Source organism: Limanda limanda, chromosome 8, assembly GCF_963576545.1.
Source record: "Limanda limanda chromosome 8, fLimLim1.1, whole genome shotgun sequence".
Taxonomy (NCBI): Eukaryota; Metazoa; Chordata; class Actinopteri; order Pleuronectiformes; family Pleuronectidae; genus Limanda; species Limanda limanda.
Genome location: NC_083643.1, coordinates 13,854,885 through 13,879,578, shown reverse-complemented (window position 1 = coordinate 13,879,578; position 24,694 = coordinate 13,854,885). Strand labels below are relative to the sequence as shown.

At 43.5% G+C, this 24,694-nt stretch overlaps 1 protein-coding gene across 1 annotated transcript in view; it reads right to left on the bottom strand.

The window, feature by feature from the left end:
* The window catches only part of mctp2a (multiple C2 domains, transmembrane 2a), a 33,225-nt gene extending 8,865 nt beyond the window's left edge, over positions 1-24,360 (bottom strand). The window contains 18 exon segments of the mRNA XM_061076559.1: positions 1,765-1,806; positions 2,927-3,046; positions 12,791-12,910; positions 13,195-13,269; positions 13,814-13,915; positions 14,032-14,134; positions 14,236-14,338; positions 14,436-14,529; positions 14,741-14,927; positions 15,034-15,164; positions 15,872-16,039; positions 18,416-18,439; positions 18,532-18,646; positions 18,752-18,828; positions 18,919-19,061; positions 21,541-21,646; positions 21,724-21,783; positions 23,275-24,360. Of these exon segments, the coding sequence (XP_060932542.1) occupies positions 1,765-1,806; positions 2,927-3,046; positions 12,791-12,910; positions 13,195-13,269; positions 13,814-13,915; positions 14,032-14,134; positions 14,236-14,338; positions 14,436-14,529; positions 14,741-14,927; positions 15,034-15,164; positions 15,872-16,039; positions 18,416-18,439; positions 18,532-18,646; positions 18,752-18,828; positions 18,919-19,061; positions 21,541-21,646; positions 21,724-21,783; positions 23,275-24,360 (2,856 nt within the window).
* Between the last annotated feature and the right edge of the window lie 334 nt (positions 24,361-24,694).

The following is a 24,694-nucleotide window of genomic DNA, read 5'->3' as shown; positions in this document are numbered from 1 at the left end:
CGCTTGGAGGCTCGGCGTTAGTTCCACACTTCATTGCCATAAAGCAATAATGCACATCCCTGTTAACTCTTCCGTTTTTACCGAGGACAGTGGGATCAGTGTAATTGAATATTATTTGCTGTAGGGAAATATAATTTTCAAGCTACTTGTTTTGTTTTTCAAGAGATGCCAAGATGTATTAATAAATATTATTACGTATGATTTATCTTAAATGAACAAGTGAAAATGACCCATAACCTTTGGAGCAGTGTATTAGTTTCCATTTGTATTATTGTAGTTTGTTTATTTGGTCTATTATAAAAATGTCATTCTCACCATAACTTTTACATTTAGTTACAACCTTCAAATGGAGATATATCAGGCTATTAATCCTGTTCTGAACAAAATGTCCACTCAGTAGAACATTTACTTCCACCACGGCCCATACATATACGTATGAAACTTACACTTGAATTCGTTAAATCCAGATTTTAATTTGGATTTGCATTTGAACACACTCATAATTATCGGTCCTGTAATCATGCCTGATTTTTTTTCTTTAAGATTCTTGAATTATTCATTATTCAGAAATTAGTGCAATTTCATAATATTAAAGCATCTGACACTGGATCCGCACCAAAATTCAATGGGTTCCTCCCATACCACATCCTTCCACCAAGTTTTGTGACAATCCAACCTGTAGTTTTTGCATTATCATGCTCACAAATCAACAAATGAGCCAATTAACAAATTGACAGAGGTGAGGAACACCTCCAATATACCTCCTATTGATTATTCTGAAGACATTTTCTAATGTAATAATCCATTCATATTTCTGTTTACATGTTACAATGTCTGATTATGGCTTGCATAAACATTACATCCTCCTTGTTTACAATTAAACACAGAGTATATGTCATCAAGCAGTTAGTAACAGCATATGACGTTTCACAGAATGCTGTGAAAACTCTAACAAGTCTTTTTATTGCCATTAAGACAAATACAGATAAACATAATTAGACTATGGTCTGAATACTCAACGTGTCCTAATTTGATAATGTTCATATTTGGGTGAAGGTGATCAGAAAATGCTGTTCACATGGAGCGTCTTATTCAGAATACCATCTTAACCTGGTTAATATCGGAATATTAATCTCCATGTAAATGTTTCTGATGCTAATTCCAATATCTACCAGTACCGTCCCAAACAGCTGTGCAAAATGTAACTGTTTAAATTGAAGTAATATAGCTTTTCAAAGGGCTGCAGTCTCGATGTGGTGCATTTGCAGAGTGACACTGAATACCCAGAGGATCAGAAGAAAGAGCTTCATGCTGCAACTGTTTCAAAAGATGCTGCCCTCATTTGGGATGCATGAAAATATTTCTATTCTTAGTTGGAAAAGAGCTTCTGAGAAGTGACTGTCAATGTGCTAAAATATTGACTAGAACCTGAATGGCTTTTTTTGGGTGAAATATTTCCTGTTCTCAAAGCAGCATATTTGTATAAGAACTTAACACAACCCAGCAGTATCGAGATGTTGTTATATTGTTTGATTTAACCTTGGTTATTCGGAAAGGATTATTATCAAGGATCAAACCCGGGGCCAAAGAAAGAGAGAGTTCTGTACAAAGTGTAATGTCACAGCCAAAATGGTACAAGAGCCTGTGTTTATGGTGAAGCTCAAAAAGATATATTTGTATATATAAAGTGAAAACTGAGTAGTAATAACATTCCAGTAAAACATATTATCCCTTAAAATGTTAGAAAGAGACAAGATGAAATACCTTCTCTTCTTCCTCTTCGTCGTCACCCATGCTCATGTTCACCTGAGAGAAAATAAAGGGTAGAAGGGTGATTTCAAACGAATGGGACATGTGGGCACTGGAGCATTTTTAACAAACACCTAGTAATGAAATTTTCTTTGAGTACATTCACCCCTATTGGGAGAGGCTTGTTTCCATAGAGACTGCATCACAGGGGTGACCTCACACAAAAGGAGAGGTGAAAGAGGGCCTTCTTCACAAGAGCACTGTCACACCAAAGCAATCTCATTTCTCCACAACATAAGCACACAGAAAAACAGATAGAGGAAAGGAGAAGGGAAAAAAAAGCCCACATTTAATTTGGATGCTGTTGCCTAGATCACTTTATATCAAGTCATCCCTGACCCCACTGTGGTGCACGCTGTGACATTGCCTGGGAACAGAGCTGTGTCATTGCCAGCTTGAGGGTCACCGAGGGGTGACAGAGTCTCCACACTGGATATGAGGGTGAGCCGGGGCTTTAACATTGCCTAGGGACGGCATCTTTGCCAGCAGCCATAAACACAATCACTGGGCCGAGGATGTTGCTTTGGGGAGGGTGCGTGAACAGGCCAGGCCCCTGGCTGGCTGGTGAGCAGGCTTACAACACAGTGAAATTGGGGGGCAGTCGGAAGTGTGAACAGCATTAACCTTCACAGACATGTGTAGGGCAAACATCATTTCCATAACAGTAGATAGCGAGGAGATAGTCTTACGCTGTGGAAAGAACTGCAGTCTTGCCTCTTCAGATGTCGTGAGACTATATCAACAGACTGCCGGCTGTACTGTACATTTACAGTGATTCAATTTCAGTGGCTTCTGAATGCTTGATGTTTTATTGAGCCCCTGGAGACAATGTAGAAACTAGTCTTACCAGCTATAAAACAACTGGAATGCTGCCACAGCGGACTGAGGTGCATTTTATATAACAACTGTTGTATTATATAGTATGTATGCAAGTGTGAGAGTTGTTAATTGGCATTGCTGTAAAACCACAATTCATCCAGTGTCTACCTAAAGGATTTAATTCCATCTGGATGCCAGCATCGGTGGGTTTACATAGATTGAATCTACACTACAGCGCCGTGTGTCTACAGATCTGTGTGGATGAACACTGAGGAGTTCAGGGGACCTCGTCACTCACCAGGTCCTGGTTGGAGCTGGCCTTCCCCGTAGACAGCTGAAAGTAGTTCCAGCCGATGAGCAGGAGCAGGAAGAGGGGCAGCATGAAGAGCTCCCAGTGCCACACCGTCACCAGGAAGATCTGAAGAGAAGGGACACGACAGCTATAATGCAAAGCTTTGAAATCTCAGCAAGGCTCTTATAAAAATTGAATGTATAATGGAGATAACCATGTACTAAATCTCATGAACAGCAAGGCATTGGTACTATTAGCGATTTGAAAGTGACAGACATTCAGGGACAACTTTTAATATCTTGAAATCCTATTTATCTGCAGGAGAAACACTGTGCTGGCGGAGCGCCTTGCAGCTGAAAAGAAAAGTACGACATGGATAGGCATGGTGTGCTGTCTTTTAACTGGCACATCAAATCCGCTTAGATTTGGAGGCAGCGAGTCTCTTTGACGAGGCACATATGGCAACTGGAGAAGCATTTGCAACATTTACCCCCTCCGTGGCGATGATACTGAGAAAAGCCAAGACCCCTGGTAGAAATAAGATGGATCACACTGAATGACTAATCCCTCATAATTCTGTAAAGGAGTGGTGCTAAGCACGTTGCACAACACCCACCGCATTTCACAGCAGAGAACTAATTGGACGGCTGCATTTAAACCCATTTAGTGACAGCCTAATGAGTCCTTCTCCGACTGAAGTGATCAGGAATGTGTGAGGAGGATCACATCAGCAGGTTGACAGGGATGAAATAAAAATGTCCCAAACAGCAAGTTGAACCTTCAAAATCTATTGATAGTGTGAATATGAGGCGAAAAACGGACACAGTTTACACTTTAATTTCATCTTCACCCTTTATGTAAATGTTCAATAATTAATAAAACCAGTGCTAAATGTTTTGTTCTGTCATAGCAGGTCTTTTTTTCTTTGTTTCAAAACATTGAATATTACTGCTGTGATGACCCCACACAATGGTAGCACTGTGCAGTCCAGGCTCAAAGAGCTAGAGGCCGGTTAGAGTATGAACAATATGTTTGAGTTAAGCCCGAGACAGGATGTGAAGCTCTGGGGCCTTCAGGCCTCAATAGCGGGCCTGTAAACAGCAGACTGCTCGTGTCATAGTAACCGTGCACGTTGCTCAGGGGGCCAGTCATACCTACTGCCACACCAAGCCTAGGTTCAAATGGCCACTAGAGAAACGTGAACCATGAGTAATGCAGACAACACTGTGGCCCGAGTGCCCCAGGCGTCACCACTGTAACACGTATTATCCCTGCGTACAACCTGGGAGATGCTGGGTGAGCTGGAGCGTAATGCAGAAACACAGCAGGACATAAGGAAATGAACAATATGTTGTTGTATTTTTCTTTTACGTTTGAATTACATATGTAGCAGCAAACTAGAGCTGGTGGGGGGGGATGTAAAAAAAGGTAAACAATGAATATGCATGATGTGCAAAGGTAGCTGCAGTACATCTCCTCTCTGTTATGAATAACCTACGTCATGTGTTGTCACCTCAGTTCCCATGAGGCGATTCTAAAGCGACGCTCCCCTGGCCCCAGAGGAATTCAGCTGGCTGGAGGACAGGTAGCTTGTCATATTCCCAGTATTCTCGTGAAAAAAGGAGGAAGAAAAGGGGGGAAATGTGCCTGGAAACTGACATGAGCCCAGCAGGAATGTTGAACCTCCTTGCCCTCCCTGCAAAAGCTGCTACATTAACCACTAAAGTCTAATTGCTTGGTCTCTGTCTTCCTGAGCAAGTCAACAGAGGGAGCCAATTCATTTCCGCCCAGGGAGCCGGCAGTGAGAATCTGTCACAGGTATTCATAATCGCCCACTAATGCAAATTTCTGCACACCGCATTCTGGCTCAGTGGACAAGATAAAAGCCTACAGAAATACAATGCCTTGTGTCTAAACTGAGCGCTTAAATGAGGGTATAAACCAAAACTGTCAGAAGTATCTTCTCAATACTTCCCTCATGGTATGTCAGCCCGTGTGTTGAGGGCTTACATGCTTTCTTAACACTAATAAAAACGATTGAGGATAAAAATCTGGGGGAAAATCTCTCGGATTCCTTCACTCAGGTGCATCGACTGAGACTCGGCCGTCAGATTTCCCACAGTAATGAGCAGAGACAAGGCTGTACCGTCCCCTTGTCTGCTCCCATTCTCCAGAGTTTGTGTGAAATGGAGACAGAACTAATTCCAAAGTAAGTGGTTTATGTTTTATTAGAAAGCAGCTATATGTGATTAAAGGACATGTTGGACAAAGTGCAACCTTTGAAACGCCAGTGTAAATTTGTATTTAAAAAAATAATCCACGTTTTTAATTGCCTTCAAAAGGTGGACTCCATTTCAGTCTAACTGGCCTGACTCCAGACAAATTAGGCATGACAGGTAAAACCTTGAACTTTTTTTAACAAGACGATGCTAATATGTTGCTCGAACTGTGAAACAGTCATTTATTTAACCAAAAAGGACGCAAAGACGTAAACAAAAGCAAGGGAGGTAATAATTAATGACATACCGAAGCATTTCAGTGTACACACAACAGAGCTAGATAACAAACGACTTGTAATTGAGCAAGTGATAGTGTGCATGTCTGGGAGGAGTGTCTCCAGTGTAAGAAACCCCCCTTGACAAACACCCTTTAGCTGAAAAACGTCTGTATGATTATGCGCAGGGTGTCTAGGGAGGAAAAAATAGAATGAATTAATAAAACTATTAGCACACGGTGGAGTAGATGATGGAGATGCACTCTCCTTAGCCACCTGTAAGCGCTTGGAGAAGGGGGCAACCCTGGGCAGGGCAATTCTGCCAGCAGGGTTAAGAACAGCCTGACAGATTTGTTTTATAGTGCCATTAATATGATTCCACTAAATGCATTCTGCGCCTTCTCATGCAGATCCCCTGGCCAGCAGAATCCGGCACCTAATAATAAAGCACTCAGCGATTAAAAGTGTGAATAAAATAACTTAAAGCTGAGCAAGCATGGCAGCTCCCACCACCCACACTCTCCCAGGAGAGGGAGAAGGGATCGCAGCAGGAACAAAGGGACAAAGACACCCTCTGTAAGAGTTTCTACCATCCTGTAAATTGATTAACAGAGGGCGGGGTGGCCCAGTCTACCAACCCAAACTACTGACTGGCAGACGTAGCAGCAGACTGCGAGCCTGCCAAGCGCTGCCCTTATACACTGCTGCACACAACAGACTATAAATACAAGCCTCACATCACTAAAACACACATAATACTGTTGATGAGCCAAATTAGTATGGCATCTCGGCACATGGTGTCTTGCTGTAAAAAAAACGCAATTGACTATACCGTTATTAATCTTCTCATGGTACATTTCTAAAATACCTTTATTTTTTAAGGCTGTGCACTATCCGAAAAACATGCAAGATTTAATCTTGGCCGCATCCTCACTTCTTCTCTTCAGTTGCACTCCACTTGGAAAGCTAAACAAAGCGAGAAGAGCGCCAGCCAGAATTATGAGGGTCAGTCATAGGGGCTGTGGACGGATGCCAGATTACGTGAACATACACAGAAAGAGTTAACAAGACTGACTTCAGGCTGCAGGGTTTGTGCGCGTGCATGTGTGTGCGGCGGACTCTGGGAGACAGAGAAAAGGACATATTGTGCGAGTATGTTCAAGTATTTGATAAACAAATATTAAGGGAAAAAAATTCTAATTATTGCTATTTAAAAAAAAAATGGACATAACCTTGAATAGTCTCTACTCTGAAGATATTATTATCTTATTTTGCTAGGGTGAAATAAAGGGCAGCAAAAATTAATCTGCTTTACCTTCTCAATTAAAAAAAAAAAAAAAAGAGATTAATAATGAATCAAAAGCACAAATAGCAGCTCAGCTCACGCAGGTCTCTTTTATACAGCCAGGCTGAAACACAGTCTGGCTGAGGGCTTATGCAGAGGACAGGAGCGGCAGGCTTTAAAGTAGCTGTAAACGCAGAGCAATGAGACATGTAATTTGTGTTGAGCTCGGGCCAGCGTGGGGACAGGCTTTCAGGGGGTGTCGGAGGCAGAGGAAGAACAGATAAGATTTCTCTTCAGGGCAGGTAGAGTGTGTGGGCAGCCGTAGTGCTCTGAGCTAACGCTGAATAAATATTTCACATACGCTCAGCTCAAGTCTTATCGACTGGGTAGCGAGAGAGCGAGAGAGAGATTGAGAGCGAGAGGGTGGAACTACATTTGGGTGAGAGCAATAAAATGGGGAATTTCATGTCCCTCTTCAGCGGGTCGAAATCTGCTGGAAGAGGACCAGGGTGATACAATTTAAAATTCAATTTTCCTATCAAACACGAATTTACCAACATTGATATTTACTGCACTTCCTATTCAAGTTAAGTGGTTAGTTTTCCACTGAGTATACAATTAGTATTAATAATCTACTACATGATGGTTAAAAAAAACTGTTTAAATAATAAAATCCTGGCTAAATCTAACCATGAACAATTATATTCTTTGGGTAAACCATAAACCATTGTAATAAAAAATAACCTGTGATGTTGCAATGTGCAATTTCAGCTGATTCAGTGTGGGTCTTTTTTTTACTAATTTATAAAAATAAAAATAAAATATATATAAAAACATTAGCCAGCTCAAACTGATAAGCAGCAGCCAGAGATTGTGAGGACGCCTGCCCAGTACAGTGCAATAGTGATATCAGCTCTTTATCAAAGCACTGAAGAAGAGCAGCCGTGCGAGGCAGAGGCATTAGCATTTGCTCACAGGGCCGGCACTGGCCGTTGTCTCCCCGTCTGTCTGACACATGCCAGGGCCAGAGCAGCACCGGTACGAGGCTGGAGCAGGGGCAGTCAGCGGGTGCCCCGTGGTGCCTGTCAGTGGTGGCTACACTGACCCCGCACTCCGGCACTGGCCACTAGTGTTTAATCCGTGTCGGGAGCGTTAACACTGAGCGACCTCCTGGGTGACAGATCTGCCATGCGAGCCTTTCCCCCTGAGGAGGCGTGGAGGGAGTCGTGTGGACTCTCTCTCTCTCCCTGTCAGCCCGGCTCAAACGCACGTTAACGTGGCAGGGGCCAAGACTGGGCCCCGGAACTGCCACACACGGGGTGGACAGGTTGCCACCTCGGCTGCCTGGGGAGAGCTGTCCTCTGTGACTAGGAAGGTGGTGAGTATGGTAAATGTAGTCATTATGATACAGCACACACAATGGGGTTAAACGCAGAGCATACTTCATCGAGGCTGGAGACGCTCATAATATAACAACACTACAACAGATCAACACAGTTATTTAGTGCAGCAAACTAATATTAATCTGAAGACCCTTGACTTGTTCATACTTATAAATTACTTTATGCCGTTTAATAATAATGATGCATTTGGTTACTTTAAATTGAATCAAATGAGTTCTCAAGACTGAAATCCGTGTCTAAAATCTTATAAAAAAAACGGGAACAATTTCACAGCCCTAATGAAGTGAATATTAGCAGGGAAAGCTTATTAATCCCACTAATAGGGGGACATGTTTCAAGGTTACACATTCAGGCTGCATCCAAGAGCTGACAACTGACACGTAGCCAATCCAGGTCAGCTAAATAATAACACTGTGTTAAATCAGAAGGCACCGCTGAGCAAGTTTGCAAGCAGTCGCAGCCCATCGTTTAATAATTAATAGATCTCAGACTGGAAACCATGAATACACGGATCGCCGTCCCTGCCATCATTTTTGTTTTCTCCCTCGCTGGACACATTCCCACAGCAAGGTCTGTGAGAACTCCCACCACCACGGCGATGGAGAGTGTAACCCCCACGAGACCGAAAGAAACGCACTCCTCTAAGGCCGCCAACTTTTTTCAAACAGAGGGAAAACAGATGCAAAGCAGCAACAAGGAGACAATTCACAGGCGTGCACAGTCCTCGCGCTGTTCCCACAAAAAGCTCGGCCACACTGCAATGCAGCAAACCACAAACGGCGGCTCCGAGACTCACAAAGCATCTCCTTTTCAGGGACAGTGTTAACAAGAACAATTATGACAACTCTGATTACGGCTTTGATCTCGGCCGGGCCGCTGCGCTGGCTAATGGCCCCAACTGCTGTGGCTCTACACAGGTGGTCTCCTGAGACCTCTGGAGCCAGATCTGACCCTGTCCCGGCCTCATCTAGGGAGACGGCCATTCTATCAGCCCCCCCCCCCCCAAAAAAAGCACCCGGTGCAGCTGCCAAGTGTGTTTACAGCTGCACCGCATCAAACATTCATCAAATGCCATCTTTACAGTGTGTGATGTGAGGCAATCAGCATTTCACAGGCTGTCAAATGATGTCTAAAGCAGTTGCTACCTGGCAGTGTCAAAAAGAAATACTCACATTAGGTATACAGGTTTCTTTCTAGTCCAACTCCTGACAGATGAGGTTCCTCGTATGTTAAAATATTAATTCGACTTAAATACTTAAAGCGGCCTAATGACAGCAAAGCTCAAAATCAGCTTTCAAGTGTAAATGATCCCTTTTCTTTTCTTTTTTTCACTTTCATCCATTTCATCTAAATCTAAATTGTTCTCAACTTTTAAACTTCTGAAACAGATTAATTTGGCCGGATAATAAATGCTCATTTAGATTTTTTTTTCTTCATTTTTTTGGTGGCAGAACTTGTTTCTGTTGGTCAAATGCACAGAAATGGAGGATTTCACTCCAAGTTGTTCCCACGAATGGCTCCTGTAGGGAAAAGTAACTGATCTCTTTTCGCGCCTCCACTCATGTTTCCAGCAGTGCTGTAGCTCCATCTACAGGTCCCCGGCTTGTGTGCAGCAAAGAACTCTGGGTGACCCCTCTGCAGTCACTGCTGATGTATAGCACATTCATCTCACCCAGTCTTAGTGAAAAGCACATCTAAAGGCCGTTATTTTATGAAGATTTTAGCTGTCACATTTTCCCTCTCAGATAAAGGAACATGCTGTTGCCAAACTCTTGAAAAGCGCAGATCCTAGGCTCATTACTGTAGCATAAACAAGCAGAGGAGGAAAGAAATCCAAATTTCTTGTTTGTATTTCTTTTCACTGACGAAAATGTTTATGAGGATTTGCCAGAACTCTGTTTAAATGTGTGAGTCAGAATTTTTTTCCCTTCTTCAGTTTTTTTGTTACATTACCTAATTAGACTATTTTAAAACTGCAACCCATTGGTGGAAAACTGAAGGCAACTTCAAACACTGTGGACTCTGCTGATGAGGTTGCACAATCAAAACAAGTAACCTCCTGCACTCGCAAACAGCGACAGCACCGAGAGACTTTCCATTCCTCACCGACTTTCCTCTCACACAATAACACCCGGCAGCAGCATTAATCTAAATAACCCATCAATCTGCAAATCTGTAAAAAAGTTACGTGTTCCTGGATGAGCAACTTTCTGCTTGCCACTCATGCGCGGGAAAAAAAAGTTATCTCGGAATGAACAAACAAGACTTCTTCAAGAAGAAAAACAACCCTTAATTTTTTCCCACATTGCTATTCACTCACGTGAACCCGAGCGGTGATCCTTCGTGCAAAATATGAATACCTTACACGCCACACACCAACAAGCACTTCATAATACATACATGAATCTACATAAACAGGATAGAAACGTAGACTGCATGCTGTGCCAGGGTCAGAAAATTGGCCTGTGGGACTGAGTGATATAATGGCTAAGTATTCCTGGTAAAGCACTACACGAGCATCCCGCAGTCCCAGTAGAAACCACAACAGCGGTAATGCATTACAGGATGTATATGGTGTAAAAGGGTAGGACTGGTCTGCCTGCTTGATAAATAATGTATTGTAATGTATATTAAAGCCAGACCGACCACGGCAGCATTCCTAACGGCGTACCCGGAGAAGCGCTGCGCTGCCTGCCACTTTGGAAAAGAGCAGACACTCGTGGTATAATCATGCACATCTGAGAGGCGAGCAGAGGCCATCTGTCAATGTCTGAATCAGTTACCTTATTACCACTGCCTAAAGATATAAAGATAGGAGTGGGAGCTGCTTTCATTAAGGCACATGGTGGCATGCTGCTTCAGACGGCTCCGAACGCTAACTTAATTGCAAATGATGACTTGGGGGAGGAGGAGGGGCTGTGGAGGGGCTGGCCTCGGAGTGGGCAGGGGCACGGGTGTAGATGGTGGCGTGGCACGGGGTTTGTAATGAGAGGCGGTCGAGACCTTGATGCTATCAGATACTAGTGCAAGTTCAGAGCCTCTTCTGTCACTTGCAATTACACGCTTTGTTTACATGTCATTTGCATGTTTCCCCGTGCTCGTCGCTTGTTGAGATTATAGCAAATCGTTGAAAGAAAACAACGCATCACTCGGTGAACTCTCAGTCTGCTGATGAGTGGGTGATGAATGCACAGGGGCAGGTTCACTCTGCTCAGACGATCCTTCGCCGCGAACCTCCAACACTTCCGACTATTAGAAGCGCACCTCGTACAGACGGAGGCGTGCTCCGACTATTCTGCTACTGTCTGCTTTTCAAAATCATCAACCACTAGGCTGGTGGTGCTGGCGTCTGACAACAGAGCAGTTGTTCCAAATAAAAAAAGGACAAAGCCGCCACAGTCAAGGTCACGATAATTACCATTTCCCTGTCAGGGGAGCAGATTACGTACAAGTGGCAAAAATAAGACGGAGAAGCACGACGGCTCCGGCTACAATGAGGATGGTGATGAAAACAGTGCGCATGGGAGTCTTTTCTTCTTTCATTCCACGCTCTCCATTTGTGTGCAGCACTCCTAAACAGCAGGTGGAGTCGAAGTGAAAATGAAAGATTAGAGTGTGCCACCACACACTCCCATCGCCTGCGGAGGATCTAATTATAGGTGGAAGAAGATGGCCCCATCCCGCTGACCTGTCCCCTGTCAGCCTGCCTGTCCTCCTGCTCTCCTGCCTCCGAGTCTCTCGCTATCTGCCTTCGTGGACTGCGCACTTCTTACCCAAGTGTCTTCCTCCCTTCCGTGCTCCAACTTTCTTTCCCAGATAGTAGCCTGCCTCCCACTCTATCTTCGTACAGTCGCTTGCATTGTTCTCTGTCTTGCCGACTGTGTGTCCGCCGGCGTGTCTGTGTGCCGTGCTGTTTCTAAAGGCTGTGATACACCGAGCACGGCCATTGCCTGAGGGGATTTTGCACCTACGGATCAGTGAGAAGGGCTTATAGAATACGCCAGGTATGAATTGCATGTCATCCCGAGACAGCACAGACAGAAGAAAGGCGGTGAAAGGAGAGTTCTTCACACACCCTGTCTGTGACCGCTTCCTCACCCTGACACGGCGCTGGCAGGGCTTTCATAGCAAGTGTACACTCTTAATCATGACATTACATGTGCTGTACTGAGGGGGATTCACAGGGTGATTTCAGATTATTTAAGCTTAGGACCTTAGATCACATAGCCTCATTAAAAACAGCTAAACAGAGACATTTAAACAAGGTTGAAATCTCGGAGGCCGACTGTCACTCCTTCGCCCAAGGAAGCTGAGACGGTGATCCTCCTTACACCGTCCCCTGGGCTAGGAGGCTTTGCTAAGAAGTCAGATGTACAAACGCCCGAACCCCATACCTTCAAAACACACTCTAATGTCATCAGAACTGAAGGGAAAACCAAGTGGGGTTTGATTTAAAGGATCGAGCACATCCATCACATACACGCGGGATAAAAAACAGAAGGCAGCCATTGTTTTTTCATGGGAATAAAGCGCCGGCAGAGAGAGAGAAAACAGCGAAACCAAAGATTCTCCACAACATCTACTTCACATAAAATGAAAGCGTTCAAACTGGGGCTGCGGTGAAATGGGACAAAACTTGTTCGCCCCAAGGCTTAAAGAGAGTTCATTAACGTGAAGCAATGACTTACCAGAAAGGCTATTAGACTGCGTTGTGTGCTCTCCCATTGAAAACAGCTTTTAATGTACTGTAACGTGTACAGAACTGCTGTGCTGATTTTTCGAACCCGGTATATATTCCGGGCAAGAACCTAATGGGACATAATTGGAAGAAAACACCGGTTAGTATCATTTGAAACTGGACATAATGTTTATGACTTTGCAATGAGGTTGAATCAAATCCATTATTAGCTACTTGTGAAATTAGATGTTTAAAGCCAATTAAACTAATTAGCACGACTATGACCGATCCAAACTATGACCATGTGTAGCTCTGCTGTGGCTACTTGATTAGTGTGATGCCAGGGGAACCTTCTGGGAAAGCTTTTTGTTCCATCTAATAAATTCTGTTAAAAAAAACATCAATAGATCCAACCTTTTTGGAGAACTTCAGGTTTTCCTCCATTAATTTGGTCTCCTCTGGTTTGAAGGTTCTGACACCAGCCCGGACCTGGGACAAAGAAATAGGATGAAAAAATGCAGTTTAACATCAGGCTTTGAATTTACACTATATAATTTACCTTATTGTAATTCTTATCTGTATAAACAAATTCTGAATTTGAATATGTAGAATCTGTAGGAGTTGGACAGGATTTTGGGGTGTTATGGTTTCACTCCACATGGAGAAGCAGAAGAGGTGGAACACATTGACCGCAAAACAGCAGCTATCTGCTTTTTAATTTATCAGCATTCATATGCAGATACGTAGCTGCAAATATGTAGAGATGAGCCAAAATGTAATCTGGATCTAAATCACCTACAGAAAGTATTGCTGTTTGTGTTTCGTGGGGAGAAACGTTCCACCTGTGTGATAAAAGAAACTAGTCCCACTGTAAACAGTCTATGGCAAAAAGGAGACAGAGTCTTGGGCCGCTCTCTACACCGAAAGCCCCAGAATATTGTTCTTGCCCCCAGAGACTAACTCGCCGTCAGACCATAACCTATGTGCTCAGCGACATCATCATTCTAACAAACTTGACCTCATTCAGCCTTACTTTATTATAGATAACGTCCAGCACCAGTGTGATGGTTCCTTTGGATGCCCTTCCCAAGTCTTCCTTCTTCAAGTAAGGACATATCTGCTGCCCATTCTGAATCTTTTAGAATTTAAAAGAACAGTGTATATATATATTAGTAAATGTGGTCATAATTTACAATGAGTTCATATTTTGTATCTCAGAGTCCTTTACAAACTGAAAAAAAACAAACTTACACTCAATAAAGGAATTGCCACTTTCCCCAAAAAGCTTGGGGTTTTGTCTCCATTTTCATCAAGGACAGTCAGTTCCATCACATCATGAATGTCTTTGATTGGGCTGTAACATAAGTGTGAGCACATATAATTAAAGAAATTAGGATACACAACACAGAAAGGGACAGATGCCCTGATTCCTTTTCTCATTTCTTTCGTACTAACAATGTGAGGGCTTTGTTCCACTCAGGATTGACGGTCTTGTAGATTGTGTGAGTTTGAAGTTTGCTGTTACCGAGCTCAATAACACATAAGGGGTTGGTTTTTCCTGCAAATAACAAATAACCGTTGGTGAGTCATTATAAATAAAAGGCCATGAACAAGACGATAGAAAACAAAGAAGTGGATTTTCTGATTCAGATTACCATTGAGGTCTGTTGGATGGAGATCATTTGCCTTTATAACTTTGACCTGAAGGAAGCCAACCTCCCCCACACATTTGTGCGAGTTCTTCAAGCTCTGAAAAAAAAGGAATATGATTAAACATGTTATTCAAAATGTGTTTGAGCAGGGTTATTAAATGTACCCCAAAAATTGAATCCTGGCATATGACATAACTGTTCTCCTTATGAATCAGCCGAAGAAACATCATTGGTAAAAGGATATTGTGCTAAAAATTGGAAACTTTATTTTGTGCCTAAAGATAAACTAAACCAAAAGGCTGACTTACAAATCTCTCCACTATTGTGTGTCTCTCATCAGACTTCTCCAAGGCAGCAATTTCAATGTCAGAGATGGAGACTCCCCAGCAAGGTCGCAGGGTGACCAGAAACACTAGCCTGCCCTTTCCTGGGTTCAGCACATGAGTGTTGAGGTGCCTCTCATTAAATGAGAGTCTCGATAGGTCAACCTCAAACCTGAGACACAAAAGGAAAATCGTTCCATGGAAACACATGAGGCCAACTAGTTCTGTCGAGGAGCCAATGAGAGCAAAATTAACACCGTCTTCTGAGAAATACTCACATCCCCCATGATTCTTCACCCTTCCTCCCTCTTTTCCAGTACACCTCCACCTGCAGAGGTTCCTGGTTATCGTCAAACTGATTGAAGTCAAACTGTTCTCTCCACTGGGGATTGGCCTGAATGCAAAGGTTCTAGGGGCGATAGAGACACAGATTCAGCACGTGCAGTAACGTGGAAACACACGCGTTCACATGTTTTGACGCATTGTCAGGTTTAATGCATTATCAGACTGAGCAGCAACTGCATGGCAGGTGGATTAAGTCTTCATTCAGTCCAACCAGAACAAGGCAGGGGGGGGGGAGAAAGAGCGGTGTGTTGTGTGTGCGTATGTGTGCATGTGTCTCAATTTGTGTGTGCTTGTATGTGTACGCTTCAGTAGCCACTCTGGGATTGTAAACACTGACAGCTTCCAATTAGAATCAGCTTTGTTCAACAAACAAACAAGCAGAGAGGAAAGCGGAGAGGTTTACAAAGAAATGACACAACAACACGAGACAAGTGCAGCATAGAATCATCAGGGGGGAGGCCAACAAGTACAGGTAGATGAACAGGGCATGCTGGGATATGCAAATGAAGGCAATGAAGCCCAACACCCGAAGCACGGGGAGAAGTGAGTGGCAGGCTCGCCCAGTCTAATGAGCTGCCTCAGCCATGGCCCAGTGAGCCAAGGTGGAGGTGAGTCACTGACAGGCACCTGCTGAGAGAGAGAGAGGCAGGGAAGTAAGAGATAGGGGCTGGGAAGAAACACTTGAAGTGGAAAGAACAGACACGGAAGCATGAGTAAAGGGAGTGTTGGGGAAGTCGGCAAAAGAAAGACTTCTTAAAAACAAGTTCCAACCTTGCTCTTGTACTTCTGATCACCGAGGCGAAAGCGGACATACACGTCCCCGTGGCCGTACTGCGGCAGGTCCTGTCCCTCAACCAAGGTGATACTGAGCATCCCGCTCCACATCTGGTTCTTGGGCTGACTCCTCTGTGGTTCCGCCAGCCGCTGGGATGCCGCGGCCTGGTTCTGCTGCGGGGGGGTGCAGACACACACACAGACAATTAAAGGTTGTTTATTATGAGGCGCCGTGTGTGGAGGCTCTGGGCGCTCTCCCTTTCGTTTACCTGCTCCCGCCTCCGCCTGGCACCTCGTCATGTTCACAGAGTGCATGAAAGTAGGACAAAGGTTTACACTATACAGCACATCTCTGTTGGAGCACATTAGCACATCTCTACTGACAGGCAAGTCACACCACGGAGACTCCTGGAGAGGGAGGAAGAGAGGGACGTCAGCAAGCAGCCAGATGTCCCTGGCTGTGACAGTCCCACTCATCACTGGCTCCCAGACTGAGTGTGGGGAGGCAGGACACTTGGCATACTGCACCGGAGACAGCAGGCAGCAGTGAGTAATGATGCAAACCCCACAGCTCCCTCTCATCACCAAATTATGCATACATGCAGTATGTATGGCCGGCATCAGAGTATGCTGCGTGTTGGCAAATTCATCCGAATTTCATTTAGCCAGATTAAAACAACAAATCTTTTCCACTAATGTGACGCTAAAACGAAAAAAAAGATGTTGCGCATTATCAGAACTCTGGAAAAAATCAAGGACGAGCCCGGCAAACAATCCACTTCTCCTGCCGGGTGTCACAGAGGGAGTGAGAACCAGAGGCCTTGATACGTTTCCATGTGAGAGTTCCCGCGAGGCCATGCGGTGATAGGCCAGGGCTGTAAAAACAAACAGCAGAGAGGTGGTGTCAGGCTGACTGTAATTAAAGAGCAGGACCGTAATCTGTTCCCGCCTCTTTGATTGCCCGGCTCCTTCAGCTGCCCCGGCCACGCCGCTTCAAACAGCCCCCCCACTACAACTCCCCTGCCACTCCGGCCCTCCTCTTCACTGCAGGGGTCACAACCCGCGTTGCCACCCAATCCGAGGGGGGGGATCAAAGCACATCTCGGGGACCCGAATTAACATGGCATACCACAGGCACAGCCCTATAAATATCAGGCCCCTTCAAAAAGAAGAGGAACAGAGGGAGTGGAGGAGCGATATAAACCAGGCCTCCGCCAAGTCATCCCAAGTGTTTATCTTGGACACATTTCTATCTCAGCGGCCAATAAAACAATTCCACTTAACTGTAAGTGGCCCCTAAAGAGAATCTATTCCTGGTCCTAAAAGGGCTGTGCGATTGCTTCCATATGGTGGGACAGCATGGGGACAGGCACCATGAGCTCAGACCCACGACCATTTGGCGAGTACCTCGGCACTGTCCGTCCACAGCTGTGATATTACATCCCAACATCTGGGTTATTGCCTGCTATGCCTGGGAATTATCAGCCTTGCCGATCTTAGGCATCCCACACTGGCAACATGCCTCGAACAGCAGAGCCCACCCCCTCCTCTCGCTTCTACCATACGCCCCCCCCTCCTGTTTGAAACACTATCACACAGCAGAATTTTTTACTCAGGCACTTGCCATTCCCTGTCTCTGTGGTGGCAACACAGAGGGAGGAAAAAACGATGTTCAGAGGAGAGAGAGGGGGAGTGGAGCTGCAAGAGCCGGGTGTTCGGCACGTCCAGGAGAGGTGTTAAACGCAATAAGATATTGTGCGTTTGTCAAAAATGAATGGGGGGGGGTTGGGGAATGGCATTGTTACATTGTTAAATTAGCACTCTGATTTAGGAAGATGAACGTTGTGTTGAGTCCCATCACACGTTCCTGTCTCCCTTTGAGTATCTTTAACCATCTGCAGTGGATAACCTACAATGTGTATGAAAATGGCCTCGTTCCTTTTGTCGTCTAATTTCAAGTCGAGATTGTCTGCTGGACCATCAAGAGACCGAACAGTGGCAGATGCAGCGACTGCATAGGTGTGAATATAAACCCACTCGCTGCAGCGCCAGTCCCAAACAGCCAGCCCTCCTATTTCACTCTGAATCTAATTACAGCTGCAATATATTGAAAACCACTTGAGAGGAGATGGAACTTTGTTTACAACCCAAAAACTCCTCTATAATACTCATCTGAGGGCTTCATCATGTCAACATATTTAGTCAACACTATTATTTTGGTTTAGATCAAAATATGATATTGTACCGTACCTTTTCACAGACACCAACAACACCACTGAAAATAATATGCATTGCAAAAAGAAATGATTCCCTATACAACCACAAAAGAAACAGGCTATGCTGAAACCAAGGTTACACACAAAAGCCTGAATCCTCAGCATACACCTCAGTCTTTGTTGCATCATTACACAGTGAGCTACTGCCCCCTAGTGCTTCACATCAGGGTAAGTGTTAACTTCTGCTGTGTACATGACAGAGATACTATTTGTACTCCCGATACAATTTGGAAATTCGTAAACGTAATGATATCTCAGTCCATACCTTATTCTTTCTTGGTGGCCATCTCTACAAAAAGAAAAGAATTACAAGAATCAGTAAAAGACTCAGCTAAAAGAATGCATCAAGAGAAAATGTTTGAATGAAATAACTCCTCTTACAGGGCTTCTCTTGATGGTGGCATCTCGAAACATCAAGCAGAAGTCAACAAAAACCACTCCGAGCTCATCCCCTTTACTTTTAGGATCCTCAAGATGCAACTCCATTTCATAGGTTCTGTTAAAAGAAAAAACAGACAGGAAGATTACAACTTATGATCACTTATGGATGTCTGTAAAATAATCTATTCTATGAAATATAAATGAAGAATAAAATACCCACTTGTACAATTCCAGATTTTTCAGAGAAATAGAGCTGGAACCCATGAACTCGTCCGCAGTCCGATTTTTATCATAGACCTGCATGACACATTTTATTTAGATCATAAAGTAACCACAGGCACCTGTATCATAAGATAATGGCCTTCGATTCAAACAAATATTTCTTACTCGAACTTCCACAAGGTGCTCCCGATCTCGCAGAGCATGAGAGAAGGTCTCGTTCCACCGTGGATTCAGGTTTTTATAAACCACTTTGCTTTTGTAGATCTGCTTTCCTTCAATTCTGAACTTCACATATGGATCGCTGGTACCTAACATTCAATGTAGAAAATGAGCGAATCGACACAACGTGAAGTGTTAACATTTAATCAAAAGTGTAAAAACACTAATTTAATAGCATTCTGTGGCGAGAGAGAATTATTTAATGCTTGCTGTGTTTACTTTACTGTACGTGTTCATAGCATATTGTCCTGTTAAAATGTACACCGTGTATGAAAACAGACACATAAATATACACACACACACACCCTTCCCCCATGCTGGTTGTGTGAGACACTGAAATATGTGAGGAGGCGGCGGAGGAGGAGGAGGAGGAGGAGGTGCACCCCACACATGGCAAAAACAGAGGAAAGTAGCTGTTTAATTGTGAAAGCGTAGAATCACTCGCCAGCATGAGGCGACCAGAAACCCAAATCTAGAAGCAACCAGTGTTAATCTCCCAAGCCTGTTAAGAAAGTCTGTCTGCGAGCGGGGTAGGGGTATGGGACTTCTTTGTTTCTGCAATTGGATGCAGATTGGCCAAAAAATGAAAGCCGGCCCTATGCCTTCATTTGTATAGGGGAATAAAAGGGTGCTTGAGAGAGCCTGCAGGGAGGCTTGAATCACATGACAAAGGCCCTGTGGGGATGGGCTGTCAGGCCTGTCAGCTCCCCACTCCAAATGAACATCTCGCAAAGGCAGGCAGGACCCACAGCAGCTCCACCCTGCCAGCCTGTGACAGGGAAACCTCCAGGCAACTTGACAGGAGGAGAATGTGGCAGCTAGCAAGGAGAAAAGCTCTGGCATGACTGAGAACAGTGACGATGGAAATTAATGGGAAAGAAGAGGAGAACAAAAAGCAAGGAGTGGGGGCCCGGTGGCGTGGGTCCTTTCAGAATATGTAATGACAATGTATGCCATTGGTGAGCGTTTGGCATGGTGTTGATTGTTGGGCAAACAGTGGAGAGACAGGGGGCATGTGGGGATTGCATCATCACAGTGCCATCTTGTCATGGAGAGTAAGGTCTCAACTAGCAGGGAGTAGGGCACCGAGGTGGGAGGGTCTCCTGCCACCATGCAGGAATTAAACGGTTAAGCATCGTAAGAAAAGCATTGTGAGAAAAAGGTCCGCTCACCATTATGCTGTAAAATGATCTTCAAATGTGTGATAATGATTAAAACCACAGTTGCCTTAGGGTGGACGTTTTCAATTAGGATTAATGACGCAGATTAATTTCTGCTATAAAATACATCTATTGATCTAAAATGACTACTTTTCACTGTCATTATTACTTGATTAAAACAAACTGTATTAGCCAAAATATCTGCTAAAATAGTCTGTACATAATCAGTCCCATTTAATGTGACCACACATTATTTTACCCATATGTGAGTTTCATTTATGTCCACTTGATGGCGCTGCTTCCCCAAAGTAAACTTTACATGAGCCTCAGGGAAGGGACATGATGAGATGAAACCTCTGTTTATCTTTCACTCACAGATCAGATGGACTGACACGGTTCACTCAAATCTTAATAGTCAACAAAGTTATGGAAATCAGCTCATTAAATGAGTAAAAATCGAAACAATCTATGAAAGTTTACGCTTGATTTTACACCCGGGTGTCAGTCATTTACTAAGTAATCCACATCCATTATTACCATTTTTCTAAATGGTTTAAATATGTGGCAGTGCCAGTGTGCAGATCATTTGATAAGAACTGTTTGCTTGATCCCAGTGTGTGTTTTGTCATACTGGTCTGACAGCATTTTCTCTAATGTGTGCTTTTTTTTCTTTTACATACACCACTTGATAAGAAACATCATCCTCACAGGAAAACATAATCAAAACTCAACACATCTTGGCTTTATACTCATTAACACTTATCCTATTCACACTTATCCCATTCACAACTTCCCACTGGCTGATTGATTCATAAACACATCAAACCTATCCGGATGTGTAAACACTGTGCACATGCAGTGTTTCATGTTTTGCTAAAAGCTCATACAAGGAACTGCATATTTGTTCAGGATGTACAAGACCTCTTATCTGATCTGACATCTCTAGATCTGTACAGCTCCTTCAAAACAGTTCCCACAGCTAAAAGGGCAATTTGGTGTTTACTAAGACAGAGATAATAATGGTCCGCTTAAGATCCACGTGCTACTAAAACAGCATAAACGCTAGAAAATATCCAGACTTTGCCTTTCAAAAGGAGGAATGCAGCAGGAGATAGTCTGGTTTTAGATGGACTTCATGTAAAGGATGGGAGGGTCTGGGTAGAATCTTGAGATTGTATCCCTCCAGATATTTTCCTGCTTCATTCTCACAGTGCTAAATCGGAAGTTGTCCAGAGTTTTTACTAGGGGAATGGAAGGAAAAACTCTGGAGAACTCACCTAGAATGTGACTCATAAATGTGACTTCTCACTTTCAGCCCCTCCTGAAAATTTTGGGCGAATTTCTGGAGTTCCGTGTATTTCGTAAAGTAGCTTCAGACTTTAGTATCCCCTGCGGGCTGATGACATACCTGAGCGCTTGTGTTTGATGACCAGGTTCCTCCCCTGCTTTAGGTTAATGCTCAGGAGGTATCTCTGGAATGAAAAATGTTCCTGCACCTCAGAACCTGTTGCCTGCTGAGGAGAACCAATCACATTGATATGCTTCCTCATGTCACATTTTGACTTTGTTCAGCAGTCTACTGAATACTTACAGAGTTGTCCGTTGGGTCTTGAACATTTTCTTCAAAGAACTCAAACGTTTCACTGGACATCTACACAGAAAGAAAACATACATTTTATGATACATCAGATTGCAAGTATGCAGTAAAACAATTGAGCTGATGGGTGTAGATAAGGCTGCTGCTAAAGGTCTCATTGTACTTTTCACTTAAAAAGGGTCTTATCTATTTTAATACAGAATCTTTAAACCAGAGTTTAACACAATGATTTCATCTTGTGCAAGATTTTAATTCTCAAAATTCATGTTTAATGTTTACAATGTTAAATTGCTTTTGTATTTTTTTACTTATTCCCTGTTTTTTATGAGTATATATTTATATTGTTTTTTTTACGTATTGTAAGCATGTTCAGCACATTGTCAGCAGTAGTTGTTGTAGACATGCTAAATAAATACACTTTGACTTGACTCTAATGTTCCTTATGTTAATAGATAATGGCTGATACAGACAAACAACAACAAAGCACACACTGTAATCAACAGGAAAAAGTGTTAAGGCAAGAAGCCTCTTGCGCCACTAACTCGTTCTACTGGTTTTCAACGGGTGTCTGTATCTAAACTAAACAGGATACAACAGCCTGAGTTTCAACTCTATCCAAGAGCTGTGTGGAATCAAGTCCAAGGTGGGGAATTTGCATTTAACACTTATCTCGTGAAAATACTGTGGATCACTGTGGCTGCAGCAGAGTGAAAAGTAAGTGTCATAAAGTACAAGCTTAAAAACAGGAATTTTAACTTTATGTAAGTCACCACATCCAGAGTCTGGGCATACCTCTTAGCATAATAACGAAAAGAAACCAAACCACACTATTTGAAAGTGAAATGAAAGCATGCAAATTTTCAAGGGAATGTGATGTTGTTACATTATAATTCGTTACTCACAGTTCTTACTGCACTGATATTATATCTGTAAGTGTTTTTTATTCATAGGACCTTATTAACTTCACACAACCCTTTTCTTCACCAGTTTATTATGGCCCTACAGATACATACATGATCTAATTCCTAAGAGAAGAATAGTTACCTCCTCAAGAGGTTTATATTTCGGCCCTGCTTGTTTTTTTGGGGGTTTATCAGCAGGAATCTATTAAATAACCACCGAATGGATTTCCAGAAAACTTGGTAGAGGATGGAACATTGGCCAAAAAAAACAACCATGAAATGTTGGCACAGATCCAGACAAAGAGGCGGATCAAGGACATTTTTACAACTGTCTTTAACATTGGGAAATACATTTCAACCAAATTCCCAAAATGCATGGATCTTGATCTTATGCAGCTATCAATGAATGTAATTTGGTGCAGCTTGTTTGAATTTAAGGGGACTTCAGCCAACAGGAGTTCAAATCTAGTTTTATAAAAGTTTCTAGTACTAAATGGTTTTTGGTGTTTGTGCACAGGACTGGACTGGTTTTGATTTCTATCTGTACTATTGCTTTACAAAGAAATCATCAATCATCTCAATATAAATCTACATACTTCTCCTATGACTGTAGCTGGAGTAAAACGCATGTAATAAAACTGACCTCTCCTATTTCTTGCAGGGCCTCATCGTCCCGAGTTTCTTCTCCCTGAGCCTCCTCGTCCCTGGTTTCCTCTAGCAGAGCCTCCTCTGTGGAGACCCGTCTCATCATGGTGGGGAAGCAGAGGTCCAGTTCCTCTGAGTCCGTTGCCCAGGGCCCACTGACCCGCTCTTCGCTGGGAGTACCAGAGGCTGAGTCCGGCGAGGTGCCATATACACTCTCCAAAGGAGCACCCAGAGCGTCTAGTGTCAGAAACATGCTTTGTGGAATAGCTTTTCTTTTGGATACTGGCGGGGTCCTGTTTTCTGATATTGCCTTCCTCTGTTCAACTGGTTTGACCCTTCTATCTGTGTTTGGCGTTGATTGATCTCCCAGTGAATGGGCTCTGGCCAGTGCTGCAGCCAGAGAACTTGGGAGAAGTCTCTCTCCTGAGGTGTCTTCACCTGAGACACTCCCTCTCTCTGTACGGTCTGGTCTTGGTAGATAGATGTTCTGTGCGTTGTTAAAAACAGATCTTGGTGCAGGTACAGGGTCCAAAGTAAAAATCTGTCCACTCCCCTTGGATTTTTTGTTCACCTGTGCATACAAAGCCTCTTCAGGCAAGTTTCCCATTCTCTCTAAATTCATCATGCATTCAGTTTCCTCATAAAGGGCCAGGATATCTTCTGGTGCACTTACTCTTTTCATAGCATCTGGTGCACTTATTCTGTTCATAGCTGCTGGTGCACTTATTCTGTTCATAGCTGCCGCTGCGTAGACCTTATGAACCCTGGGTGTAACTTCTGGAAATGAGTCATTAAGTCTGTCCATTCTGAAAATCGGTCCATCGTTGACTGAGCCACTTGCGACAGAATCAGTGTCACTCATACGGGGAGAAACGCCAACGGAGATGTTATCAGACTCGGTGGACAGCAAGGCGCTCCGTGTGGTTTCACCTGGCACCAACCTCAGGTCTGGTACAGAAATGCTGCGGCGATTGGCCAGCTGCCTCCCTTGCTTGGAGAGCGGCTTCTTACCGGGCTTCCTCAGATTGGGCAACTTTGTTTTCAGCCGCAAGTTCTCCAAGAAGGTCTTTTTCTTAACCTCCATCTTGAGTGATACCTTCACATTAGACAAATCAGGTTCCTGTGTGTTACAAGTGTACTTGCCATATCATGACAATAAACAACAGCCAAATGTAAAATCTACTACAGGTGGCTACTGATTACACTTGATTGAATATAAGGATACATTCCCACAGTCTGTCTTACATTAAATGTTCCGTCTAAGGCACAAATATTATTTCTTGAGGGCAAAATTAGATCTATTGAAACCCTGCCAACGTACACAGGAAATAGCAAAGATATTCATGTCACACAAGATTCCCCGTTTTCTATCTTAAACTAAAAGAAAACACAAATAAGTAACGTTCAAAACAAAGCAG